Source organism: Portunus trituberculatus, chromosome 41, assembly GCF_017591435.1.
Source record: "Portunus trituberculatus isolate SZX2019 chromosome 41, ASM1759143v1, whole genome shotgun sequence".
NCBI classification, from domain to species: Eukaryota; Metazoa; Arthropoda; class Malacostraca; order Decapoda; family Portunidae; genus Portunus; species Portunus trituberculatus.
The window spans coordinates 28,218,228-28,230,913 of NC_059295.1; the positions used below are offsets into that span (position 1 = coordinate 28,218,228).

General features: G+C 40.5%; 1 protein-coding gene and 1 long non-coding RNA gene across 5 annotated transcripts in view; both read left to right on the forward strand.

The window, feature by feature from the left end:
• LOC123516968 overlaps nucleotides 1-796 on the forward strand; it is a 1,180-nt gene extending 384 nt beyond the window's left edge. The window contains exons 2-3 of the long non-coding RNA XR_006678346.1: nucleotides 32-220; nucleotides 418-796. This is a non-coding gene — a long non-coding RNA (uncharacterized LOC123516968). The remainder of the gene's footprint in view (nucleotides 1-31; nucleotides 221-417) is intronic.
• The window catches only part of LOC123516965 (trypsin-1-like), a 19,453-nt gene extending 8,748 nt beyond the window's left edge, over nucleotides 1-10,705 (forward strand). Inside the window, exons 1-8 of one of the 4 annotated variants that reach the window (XM_045276763.1) lie at nucleotides 2,844-3,463; nucleotides 5,007-5,070; nucleotides 6,469-6,572; nucleotides 7,326-7,505; nucleotides 8,435-8,599; nucleotides 8,710-8,900; nucleotides 10,027-10,143; nucleotides 10,311-10,705. In XM_045276763.1, coding sequence (XP_045132698.1) covers nucleotides 3,424-3,463; nucleotides 5,007-5,070; nucleotides 6,469-6,572; nucleotides 7,326-7,505; nucleotides 8,435-8,599; nucleotides 8,710-8,900; nucleotides 10,027-10,143; nucleotides 10,311-10,358 — 909 coding nt within the window. In that variant the 5' untranslated portion in view covers nucleotides 2,844-3,423 and the 3' untranslated portion in view covers nucleotides 10,359-10,705. Of the gene's footprint in view, nucleotides 1-2,838; nucleotides 3,464-5,006; nucleotides 5,071-6,468; nucleotides 6,573-7,325; nucleotides 7,506-8,434; nucleotides 8,600-8,709; nucleotides 8,901-10,026; nucleotides 10,144-10,310 lie in introns of those variants that run through there. The other 3 variants (XM_045276764.1, XM_045276765.1, XM_045276766.1) reach the window with 3 other exon arrangements.
• The last annotated feature ends 1,981 nt before the right edge of the window (nucleotides 10,706-12,686 follow it).

Genomic DNA, 12,686 nt, shown 5'->3' on the forward strand with positions numbered 1-12,686 from the left:
CAGTGTTGCCAGTGAGTCTTTTCTCCGGCAGAGCTTCGGAGCACGCAACAAATCTAAGAATCCTTATCTAACGCGTGACTGACGGTGTTGTCTCGCCATGTAGTGAGGTGTTCTCAGGGACACAGCAGAACAGCAACGAATATACCAACGATGGTAGTGATTTGCTCATCTAACCCAGGATCGTGGGCGCACCGAGGCGTTGACACCTATTCCCTGATAGGTGATGACTGCAGCCGAGTGTAAACATCCTTTCTTTGATGAGTACAACATAATAGCAGGGGAACACGACCTGAATAAATAGCAATATAGAAATCCTTCCATACACATCACACGAAACTTTCATCTTTGATATGGAGATGACTGAAGCCATGACTGGCTTAAGAACCCTTATCACTTCAACTACGACCTTTGTTTCAGATTCCGGTTCGCTGTTAATCCTACTCAGAATAGATTTGATGAAGTAAGACAAGTGTTCCCTCCAGATGGCGAGCAGCACAGGAAGACCTTCGTCTTACATCCAGACTGGTGGGAAACACGTACAATGAAGAATGCCATCGCCATCATGAAACTGTCAGAGCAGCTGAATCTGCATGCAGTGTTGTGTGTGTGTGTGTGTGTGTGGGGCGGGGGGGAGGGAAGACAAAATTAACGGTCTGTGTTCTGCAGATGAATAAGTACATTGATTGGATCACTCAAGTCAGGTTTCAACGATAGTCTCACCACACAGCTGTCCCTCACCACGCAGCTGCCGTGCCCCGACACAGTGCATTGTTCTTCTGTCAAGGACGGACGGCAAGTGACTTAAAAGGCATCAAGAAGCTCAAAACACATTAAGAATGTTTAGCAACGATTTCCCCATTCAGTACATGTTCGTAAATGAATGCTACATGAAACTATCTAAGCAAAGATTTTGTGTGCCGAATGTTATTATTAGAATCATTGTCATTCATCTACGAGACATTTAAAACTGAATTATACGCAGTAATGCAACTCGATTGAATAGAGCCAAATATAGTCTCATGATAGTATGGCTTTCATTGTGGACCAAAAAATATTATTAGTAGTACTTCAAAGTATTTTTCACAATATGATTTACCTATTTTTCCTAAACATAATGATGCCATCTGGCACTTCTGTTTTGTTTAGACCAAACCTGTTTCAGACCTAATTCATGGAAAAGAAAGGGAAAATATGAAAAAAATGAGATAATTAGAAATAGTAAAGATGATGATGATAATGCAAATGTAGAGACAAAATGAGAGGGAGAATCAGCACAGAACCAACATTCATTGTCATAGACACTGAACGACTAAACGCCAAGAGGTCAAAAGCCATAGAAATGGAGGAAAGACGCAGGAATCGACCATGTGCCAGCTACAACTGGGAGGATCAAAGGGATTATGGAAACAAGGACACCACACGAAGAGACTTACCAGATTGCATCGGTGCATGGCAAGTCAGGGCATCAGGGTCACCAGCTCACGACCTCGCGGCAACTTTACCTTCTCAGTGCCCGAGAGGCAAACAGCCACGCACACCCGCTCCCAGCTATGCCTGATCTGTAAGATGATCGGAGTTACTAATCAAGAAGGAAAAAAATTACCTTATGTTTTATAAAGATATATTATAGAAAGTGACAGATAGCAAATGGTTCTCAAATGAAATGAGAGATGAATGGGAGAAAATCAGTACTTAGAACGTTAGTGACGAGTCATTACGAAACGTTAAAACAAGACTAGACATATTAATGGATGGGAAAGTCAGGTGGAAACAGGAAGGAATGTTCCATGTAGGAACTGCCACCTGCAGGCCTGATGACTTACAGCTTTCCATATGATTATGTTCTTAATGTTCTTCCATCTATCGCAGACCAGACATGACCTACCAAGGCTCATAATAATCACCGACACCTTCAAACAAGCGCACTCTATTTCTTATTCTATTTGCCATTTTCTTGTTGTTCATCTGCATTTCTTACTTATATGTGATGCCACTTCTAATACTTGGACTTAAGCTTGGGATGGTGAAAATACTGCCTCCTACGTCTATTGCTCCATACTAATGGCTAAAGGAACACACCACACTTGACAGTATTCAGGAACGCACTTAACAATATTACACCACCGCCACCAAAACATGTTCTTGGTAAAAATGTTTGCAAACTGTTTGCGAACACTTGCAAAACATTTGAAAAACTTTTGGGATAAATTTTGGAAACACTCACTTACCTATCCACCCATCCATCCTACTATCCATCTTTTAATCTCGCTACCCACTCAATCATCAGTATCACCTTACATCAATCTCCTCACAAGTCCATCCATTCACTCGTATATCCACTCATCCACCAACACATCTATCCACAACCCATCAACTCATCTCTCCACCCATCCATCTTACTACTCATCTGTCTACCCACACACTCACACAGCCATCTATCCATCACTCCACTCAACCATCCATGTATCCATCTATCTATTCATCCAATTATCTCACCACTAATCCACTCACTCATCCATCAATCTGTCCACTCATCAATCCATATCCCATCCATCTATCCACTCATCCATTCATCCTTATAGCTGCTTATTTATTCATTCATCCATTGATATATCCGTTCAGCCATAATCCAACTATCCATCCATATCTGTCCATTATTCAATATATTCTATTTTTTGATCCACCATCCATCTATCTAGCAATCCACACATTCATCTATCCATCACTTCATTCACTCCTCAATTACATCAACCTAACCATCCATCAATTATCGATCTATCCATTTACATACTCCTCCAACCATCCACTATTCATCTATCCACTTCATCATCCATCTATCCAGTCTTTTGTTCACTCATCCAACCATCCATCCAACCGGCCACTTATCTATTCATCCATTCACTGATCCAACCGTTCATTCATCCACTCATCCATCTAACTATCAAGTCAATCCATCAATTCATCCAGTCCTTCAACCATTAATGAAAATTGTTCCTCAAATGTTTGCAGGAACAATTACGAAACAAATGGGAAACATTGTCTCCATGTCATGTTTCCTGGAGTGCACAGGCCTTACAGACAACCGTGTGTTACCGACCCTGCTTGTGATCACCACACGAGCCTCGTCCTGTGAACTAACAAGGTTTCTTTATTATTGTGACACTGTTTACGCCTTGGTTTACATACACACTTCCCATCCCTCTGCGACACACTTCCCAGACACCCAGCAGGCCAGCCGCGTGATGCACCGCACCTACAAACATACACGTTACTGTCACAAACCTGGAGGGAAGGAGTGAGGAAGTGGCACAAGGAGGAGCATATAAAAGGAACTCGAGGTGATGTTCAGCCACAAGACACCGAGGCAGTCTGGGAGTCGTTGTCTTTCCGCGTATTATTCGACACCACACCACTAAAGGAAAGATGAATTTCTTTGCTGTTTTGCTCTGCGTATTTCTAGCAGGTGAGTTTGGCTAAGTAATAATGTAGATTGTTGTTTATAACTACTATATGTTCAAAGCATTTTATACTGATGAAATATGTTATTTTATAAGAAATAGAGATCGATAACTTGTTCGCAATTCTTGCAGTCACGCCTACCTCACCAATAAATGTCAGAGAAAGAACTGCCTCTCCTCCACCTCACTGTGATTTGAGTGATCAGTAAAACAGACCAACTGTGAGTCAATGAAGACCTGCGTGTGCGGCTACAGATAGGATTTTGTTTTCTTCCTAATAAAGAAAAAAATGCAGTTCCAGTCATGATGGAGTTCAGCATTAGCTTTGTAGCGGGACATCCATAGTCTGTTAGTTGGAAAAAGCAAATGAATCTATTAATATGCCGTTAAAAGAGTGTGTCTCTGTGTGTGTGTGTGTGTGTGTGTGTGTGTGTGTGTGTGTGTGTGTGTGTGTGTGTGTGTGTGTGTGTGTGTGTGTGTGTGTATGTGTGTGTGTGTGTGTGTACTGGAGGTAAATTGAGGAATTGCTAATCTCACCACCAGCAACAAGAAACGCTAAGCAACCAATGCATGATATACTTAAACTTCCTTTCCCTGAACACTTTACTGAGTGAGCACTGCTCTACAATCATACAGGCTGTCTGTCATAATGATTAGAAGACCTGTGTGCTTCAGCTTCAAAGATAACCACAGTAAGCCACCGCATTTGGCGAATCAATTAGTCTGTCAAAACTATCGCGCGAATTTCGCCAAGCACGAGTTCTTTACATCATATAAATTGCCTAAAAAATGCCTCAATCAGTCTTTGGTCATTGTCAAAGTCCCTCTTGTGACCCTAAAATACCATCTTTCGAGCTGAAATAAAATCTTTTGCCTTCACATATTAAAACACATGTACAAAACAGACCAATAAACGATAAATAAAGCTAACAAGTCATGATATAAAGGCTGTAACTCCCGTTTTTCCACCCGCTTCCCTCGCCCACTTTCGTCCTTGCCGCCACCACCATTGTTCTTAGCCGCACCGGTACCACCTGTTGCATTGGTAGAAGCCATGTTGGCGGTAAATCGCCAGAATTCGTTCCCACGCTAGCAGAATAGAGGGTAGCACAAGCAAAATGGCTGCGTTCTGATAAGTTTAAAGAGAGGTCTGACGTTACCGGGAAGCCGCGTGGTTCGCCGTGCGGCCGCCAGGAAACCACCAAGTTTGAATTCAAATCGTCAAGCGTGCACTCGGTGGTCCGTAGCCACCCTACCACCAAATGTGAATTTCGCCAAGCTGATATTCGCCAAGTGCAGGGGTTTACTGTACTCATGTGTACCATTGCTTCTTCTTTCATCCTTTTCGGATCATTCGTTTACTCTTACATAAAAAAAAAAATCCTCACTTCCGTGATCCGTCCGTTCCATGGAACTAAATATGGTATACCCCTTGATAAGGAACTGTTCCTAAGTAAAATACAAAACACGGAGGGAAAACGAGTCATATACTTCCTTATCCTAAACACCACGCCGTGTCGCTCACTGACTCACTGTTTCCCTCAACAGGCATTCAGAGTTCACAGGGACGGACGTTCCCGGCCTCGCTGCCCGCTTCCCACACGTCCAAAGTGTAAGAACACCTCATCTTGAATAAGAACATAAGGACATAAGAAAATAAGGAAAGCCGCAAGAGGCTGTCAAGCCTGTATGAGCAAAGCTACCTAATTCCATTTATCATCTCCATCCATAAATTAATCTAATCTTCACACAAGCTCCCTATTGACTCAGCACTAACAACATAACACTAAGTCCGTTCCATTCATCAACCACTCTGTTAGAGAACCAGGTCTTCCTCATTCCTTTCCTAACCTGAATTTATCATGTTTAAGCCCATTGTTTGTGGTTTTATCTTGCCTACTGAACCTATGAACTTTGCTCATGGCCTCCTTGTTGAAAACCCTCTACTACTTAAGTACTTCTAACATGTATCCTCTTAACATACATCTCTCTGATGAATACAAATTTATTTCTTGTCTCGCTTCGTTGGGAATATCCCTCCACCTCCTGTATCTTTTTACAATTTGTACTGACTTTAATAAACACATATCCTTCCTATAATGTGGGGACCAGAACTCTATCGCATAATCTAGATGTGGTCTGGCCAGCAGCAAATATAATTTTAATATTACTTCAGGACTTCTAATTTTAACACTTAAAATGAAACCTAGGACCCTGTTTGGCTGTTTTAGCTGCTCTAAAAATCTATTCCCTATCTGGAAATTTCAGCACGTTTTCGTGAGACAAGACAGTTAAAAATATTCATTCATAAGTTTACTAATCTCCTCCCCTTAACTAACCAGCTCCCCATTAGCTATCTTTAAAGGACCTATTTCTTCACTACTTTTCCTATTGTATACCTGAAAAAAATCCCATGGCATCCGTCTTTACCTGTTTGGCTACTTCAACTCATAATTGCTTTTAACTTTCCTCGTTAACCTCTGAATTCTTCTGACTAATTCATTATAATGCGGCATCAAAACCTCATCTCTTGTCTTTTATCTCCTATATATACTTCTCTTCTTTCTTAAGTATTGTTTTAATCTGTTTGACATCCACTTACGGTGATTCCTATGTAGTGTTTTTGTTTTAATGGAATGTTAGCTACCTAACCCGTACGTAATTTACCAAATCATCTCACCAACATTTACCTGCTTTAATCCCATCACTACAACTCTCAGTCTCACACTCCCTTTCATCACCCATCTCACCGTGACCTGACTCAGATCGTACTTTGCTTATCACTCTATCACCTTTCTGTCTGTCATTTCTCTCTCCTCTCCTCTCCCTCACAACCATTCTGGGCCTTACCTGATCTTCCCTCCTCTTGACAGATCTTCCCTCCCCTTCCCTTGCCAATCATTTTCTTTTGCTATCTGTCTTAATTCTATTGTTAATGCACCTGCATCACCCTACTAACGGATTCCCTCCCTAGCACTGTGACTAACGACATTGTCTTCCCTCCCACCAGTGTGATGTTTTCAGGATGGCGAGACGGCAACGAATGCACCAAAACTGAAGGCAACACACTACCTATCGAGCCCAGGATCGTGGGCGGCACTGAAGCGGAAAGACGTGAGCCTCCTGTTCCTCTTGCACATCTCCCTCTTTCCACGCTTCATTGGACACAGTTTTGGATATATTCAATAAATTGGTTTACCCTCACATGATAACAGTAATAGTAAGAGTCATAATAATAATAATTATAATAAAAACAACAACAACAATAACAACAACAACAACGAATCCCACCACGTACAGCCTTAAAACGCTTTGCCATTTGACAAGTGGTTTAGGTGGTTACACCCAAAAGATGAACTTTGGGGGTGAAATGGGCCCTAATAAACTATAAATAAAACTATAAATAAAATTGCCTGCGCCACTAATGGGCGGAAGCTGAATAGCGCTTCCCATACACTCTTCAAGTGTGCCTGCATGCGCTATAGGCCTTACCGTAAGAAAAAAAATAAATAAATAAAAAAATAAATTAACAATGATAATAACAATGATAACAACAATAATAATAATAATAATAATAATAATAATAATAATAATAATAACAATAATAATAATAATAATAATAATAATAATGATGATGATAATAATAATAATAATAATAATAATAATAATAATAATAATAATAATAATAATAATAACATAAATATATTAATAAAAATAATAACAATAATAATATAATAACAACAACAACAATAATAATAATAATAATAATAATAATAATAATAATAATAATAATAATAATAATAATGATAATAATAATAATAATAATATTAATCGCATTAATGGTAAAATCATTTCATGCTATTCCAGACGAGTTTCCGTGGGTGGTGTCACTACAGGCTTACAACGCCACAAAGTCAAAATATCATCACATTTGCGGTGCCTCTATAATAGACGAGTGGTGGATCATGACCGCCGCCCACTGCTTTAAAACTGGGAACTTGGACGTGAAGATCATAGCCGGTGATCATAAATTATCAGCAGTTGAAGGTAAAGACTTTCTATGTACACTACACAAAGGCCACAACTCTGGTACACAGATTACTGAAGCCCTGGGTGGTTCAGGAAACTTTCATCAATATGTGAGGGAGCAAAGCAATCTGGCGAGCACTGCCAGGGTGAGGAGGCATGAATAGGTAGAGTGATGATCTTTGACAGTTTGTGAGGCCAAGGACAGGGTGGCAAGACAATGTGCGCCAGGAAGATACTGAACAGGGCAGACCAGTGCAGGGTGATGAGTTTTAGCAAGATGGTAACTGTTGACTGTCGAGGGCTCCAACATGTCGGTGAGGAGGGGGGGTTAGTGAAGGGGGGAAGGTGATGATTCAAAGAGTGTGGTGCGGTGTTAGGAGAGCGATGGACGAGTAGAGCTCTGGAAAAGGAAGGATAGGTTTGAAATATGGTGGTAACTTCTGAAACACCATGTTGAGGTCTACAATACTGTCTTGCAGTCTGAAATACGAGGCTGACGTTGGAACTACGCTGTTGAGATCTGGTAACATTTCTGTGACACATCTTAACTACATTCAAAAGACACTAGTTACAGGGGTTCTTGAGGGGGTCTTTTACAGTGCTAGTGACAGACTGACGCCAGATTTCCATGGTAGTAACAGAAGAGGCACTCTTGAGAATCATGTTTATCATCTCTGTAGCCTATGAAAGTGCTTCAGGTGAGTCTCTAGTGAACAGACTATAATCAAGCCTATTATTGCACGGTAGGAGCCCATCAGACTGACGGACAGACAGACAGATAGACCAACAGAGAGAGAGAGAGAGAGAGAGAGAGAGAGAGAGAGAGAGAGAGAGAGAGAGAGAGAGAGAGAGAGAGAGAGAGAGAGAGAGAGAGAGAACGTCATAAAAAAGGAAAATGATCAAGCCTTCACAGGAAAAATGCAAATGCTTCTTGTTATTGTTTTCAGATGAGGAGCAGCACCGTATAGTAAAAGACACTGTCATACATTCTGGATGGGACAATGATTTAAATTTGAATGATATTGCCCTCCTGAAGCTGTCAGAGAAGCTGGAACTGAATGGAAAGACTGTTGCTCCCATCAGTCTGCCAACACCACTAACCAAATCCACAGGTGAAGAAATGTCTTTGTTTCTCTAGATTCTTACGGTCCATCACAGTGCTTCACATTGATAATGATTCCCGCTGACTACCATGGAGCCTCACACGACAACTCTTCCGCAGGTGAATGTGTGGTGGCTGGCTGGGGCAAAACAAGTCACGAAAGCCGCACACCCTCTGACTTGCTGAGGAAAGTCAGGTTACCCATCGTTTCAGACGAAGAATGCAAAGGAACATACGCTACCTTTAATGAAAAAGTTTTCGACAATAATATCTGCGCTGGATACAAGGAGGGTGGAAAAAGCTCTTGTCAAGTAAGCTGCTCTACTCATCTCGTTTGTCAGGGCACAAATATTAGTTGTGTTTTTATAATGACATTTCCATTGTGGGATGCAGGACAGTAGTGTACTTACAGTGCAGCAACATGAACACCACATTTGTTGATCAGTTCATTGCAAAGACAACAATTAGAGCCGTGAACTAATATAATTTGTCACGTCGCGCTGCGAAACAAGACACACTGAACCAGTATGGACAGCAAGAAGTGGAGTGGCTGCCTTGGTAGAGAGCCACATGATGGACCACTCCCAACCACTAATCAGACCTGCTGTGGATCAAACTCCGTGCCGGTGGTGATGGCGGTGCTGATAATGAAGGTCATATTGATGTGGACTTATCATGAGTAAGGATAATGGCAATGGCAGTGTTACTGATGCTGCAGATGTGACAATATGTAACCACATTTTTTTCTCCATTTTTGTAAGAGGAGTACTGGCAAAGGGCAACACATCTACAAAAATTCTTAAAAATAGCCCCGACTGAAGTGTCCGTCCCCTCACAATTAAGAGATAATTGAAATCAGAGAAGTGTCTCAAAGCCTCCCTCATAAAAGATTTCAAGTCAGCTGGAAGTCTAAATACAGAAGCAGGTAGGGCGTTCGTGAGTTCACCATATAAATGGATGGATGACTAGGAATCCTGATTAACTCCTGCATTAAAGAGTTGGACTACGTAAAACAACAAAGAAAGTTTGATGGACACAACATTGCAGCAGTAAGGAAGTAGTTGATTACAGACAGAGGAGAGGAATCAACAATCCAGAAAATATTTTGATTCCACACTGTCATAAGACAGAGAACTCCACCACATAATATATGTGAATCATACTCCAAACATGGACAGACGAGGCCACTGTAGAGTTAACAATCAGGGGATGTGGGTGAGTGAACCAGCCAGACATGACTCAAAACACCAACCCAAATGTATAGATACTGTCTAGCTGGAGATGATGTGTGAAAGTTCTATTTTAGAGAATCAATAAAGGACAGACCAAGGATGTTCAGTGTAGTAGAAGACATTCCAAGGATGTTGAATGTTGAAAGGTTTAGTGAATTTACCTCTATTTAATGCACATACGATCATACACGTGTACTTTTCCTAGGGTGATTCTGGCGGCCCCCTCGTCTGCCAGGGAGTAAACAACAAGAACTACGTGGCTGGCGTGGTGTCTTGGGGCAGAGGGTGCGGTCTCAAGAACATTCCTATTGTGTACACTGAGGTGAGTCCCACCCCCACGTCCATCACGACATGTCCTTCCCTGCCCTGCTTCAGTTACGGCTCATTAACATTGAAGTTACAGTGTGTGTGTGTGTGTGTGTGTGTGTGTGTGTGTGTGTGTGTGTGTGTGTGTGTCAGCACACCAGTCTAATGTTTTGATTTCTCTAGGTGAGCTACTTTGTTGACTGGATCAATGCAGTCAGGAACCAGGTGTGACTGCAACACTGACCCATGCGACCCATCACGGCAAGGCAGGAAAACACACAGACGACCCTGGAATGCAAAACACTGCCACCCTCAATCTCAAGACCAGCATCCTCCATTGGCAAAGACACCATGGAGGACACTCCTCAAACTACTTCACAAATCACATCACAATACATTCTTTCAATACGTGCCTGCATGTGTCAGTCGCTTTTAAGTATTGGAACCTTTAATTGCTTGTACATTGAATGTCTCAGGCCTGGAATCTTTTTCTGTCTTCTGTGATATTTGCAAAACTAATACACTGACCACAATCCTACAGCATGATATAGATGTAAAATAAAGCCTCAGCATAATTCCTTCTCCCCTTGATTATGAAGTCTACTGCCAGAACATGTGTGTGTGTGTGTGTGTGTGTGCTACGGAGAAATTTGGATATCAAAACTTTGTGCCATACACTATCAAAAGCTTCTGATATGACTAAGGCACCAACAAAGGTTTCACCAAAACCACTAAAAGAGAATCACCAAGATTGTGGTAGTTGTTGTAAAACAGGGGTAGCATGGAGACACCTGAGTCCATTATGAAAGTGTATTTACGGTAGCACAATACACAACAAGTGTAAACCGAGCGAAACGAGAGGCAGGAGGCGTAGAGTGTCGCCTGAGGCGGCGGCGAGCGAGGACTGAGGGGAAAGACGTGACGTCAGACAGAAAGGGAGTATGGGAAAAACAAAGGACATGCTAACATATGGCTCGGGCACGCACAACAGTGCGACCCCGCACTGAAGATGATAATCATAATATAAAAAATAAACACTATAAAATAAGAGTTCATCTAAAAAAAAATTGTGAGGTCAACACTGGAATGTTCATTTTTCACAAAAAACATGGTCATATTAGTAATTGTCATCTGATCACTTTCAAAAATATTACTTCTTTCACTAATTTTCATTACATCACTCATAAGAATATAAAATCTTTTCATTAATTTTCAAATTTTCATATCAATCACAAAAATATTAATTATTTTCATTAATTTTCAAGTTTTCACTTCATTAATTTTCGTTACATGACTCAAAAATATGAGTTCTGTTTATAAGGTCTGTAATCACTTATCACTAAATAGAATTAATAAGAACATAAAATATGGCACACAGTAAGTTCTTATAGTAAGTTCTCATAGTAAGTTCTCGAGGCGTCCCCCGGAAACATTACACAATGGAAAGAAGTATATATATATATATATATATATATATATATATATATATATATATATATATATATATATATATATATCATATATATATATATATATATATATCATGTAAGCATACACTTTATCAAAAACAAATTTTACATGTAATCATGAGCTTCATCAAGAATATTTTGACATATCATCATGGGACATAAAAATCATCATGGTACATAAAAAATAAATCATCATGGTACATGAAAAAAAATTACACAAATAATTAAATACAAAATGTAAATCACTGTCATTTGAAATATGTAGCTAATCATCATACAAAAATTATCTATAAGGAGTTAGCTCTGGAACGCAGATTGTACGAGGACGAAGAAGGTAAAGAAGTAGATGAAGACACAGAGCTAGACGAGACAGGTGGAAGAGGCAAGGGTGAAGGCATAGCAACACAAATATCACTCTTTTTAAGTCTGTCTGCATGGACAACTTTTGACATCTGAGCAGAAGGATCAAAAATTTTAAATTTATTTCCAGTTAATTTTTCTTGGATCAAAAAGGGACCTGAAAATTTAGTGTTTAATTTTGACTGTCGTTCAGGTGCAGATTTAAATACTACATCATTAATGTCAAAGCAGACTGGAGTTGGTTAACTTTCCTAAAATCAATGACTGCATGGTAAGAACCATCTTTCTTTGGCACAAGGAAGAGAGGTGAGTTCCATGGAGAGTACGACTCTTGAATAATACCTTCATCAAGCATGCCTTGCACTAATTTTTGAGCTACTTGACACTGAGAATGAGGCAAGCAATAAGATAGAACATGGATAGGGCGCGTGTTAGGCTGAAGGTCAATATGATGCTGTACACGGTCAGTAACACCTAAAGGTTCACCTGGTAAAGCAATAGCTTGTCTGTGAGCTACAAGAATGTCATAGAGACGCTGTGCTTCTGCAGGAAAATCTGCAACTTTGACATGTGCCTCCAACTGAGTGATCAGTTCAGCTGAAGAGCAGGAACTAGCAGACTGTGAATCTACAGCTCCTATCAAAGGTGGAGAATCCTGAAAAGAAGCTTCATCTATCACACTAAAGGAACCAAGGTGCACGCCATCTTTAAGCGTAATGGACGAACCTGT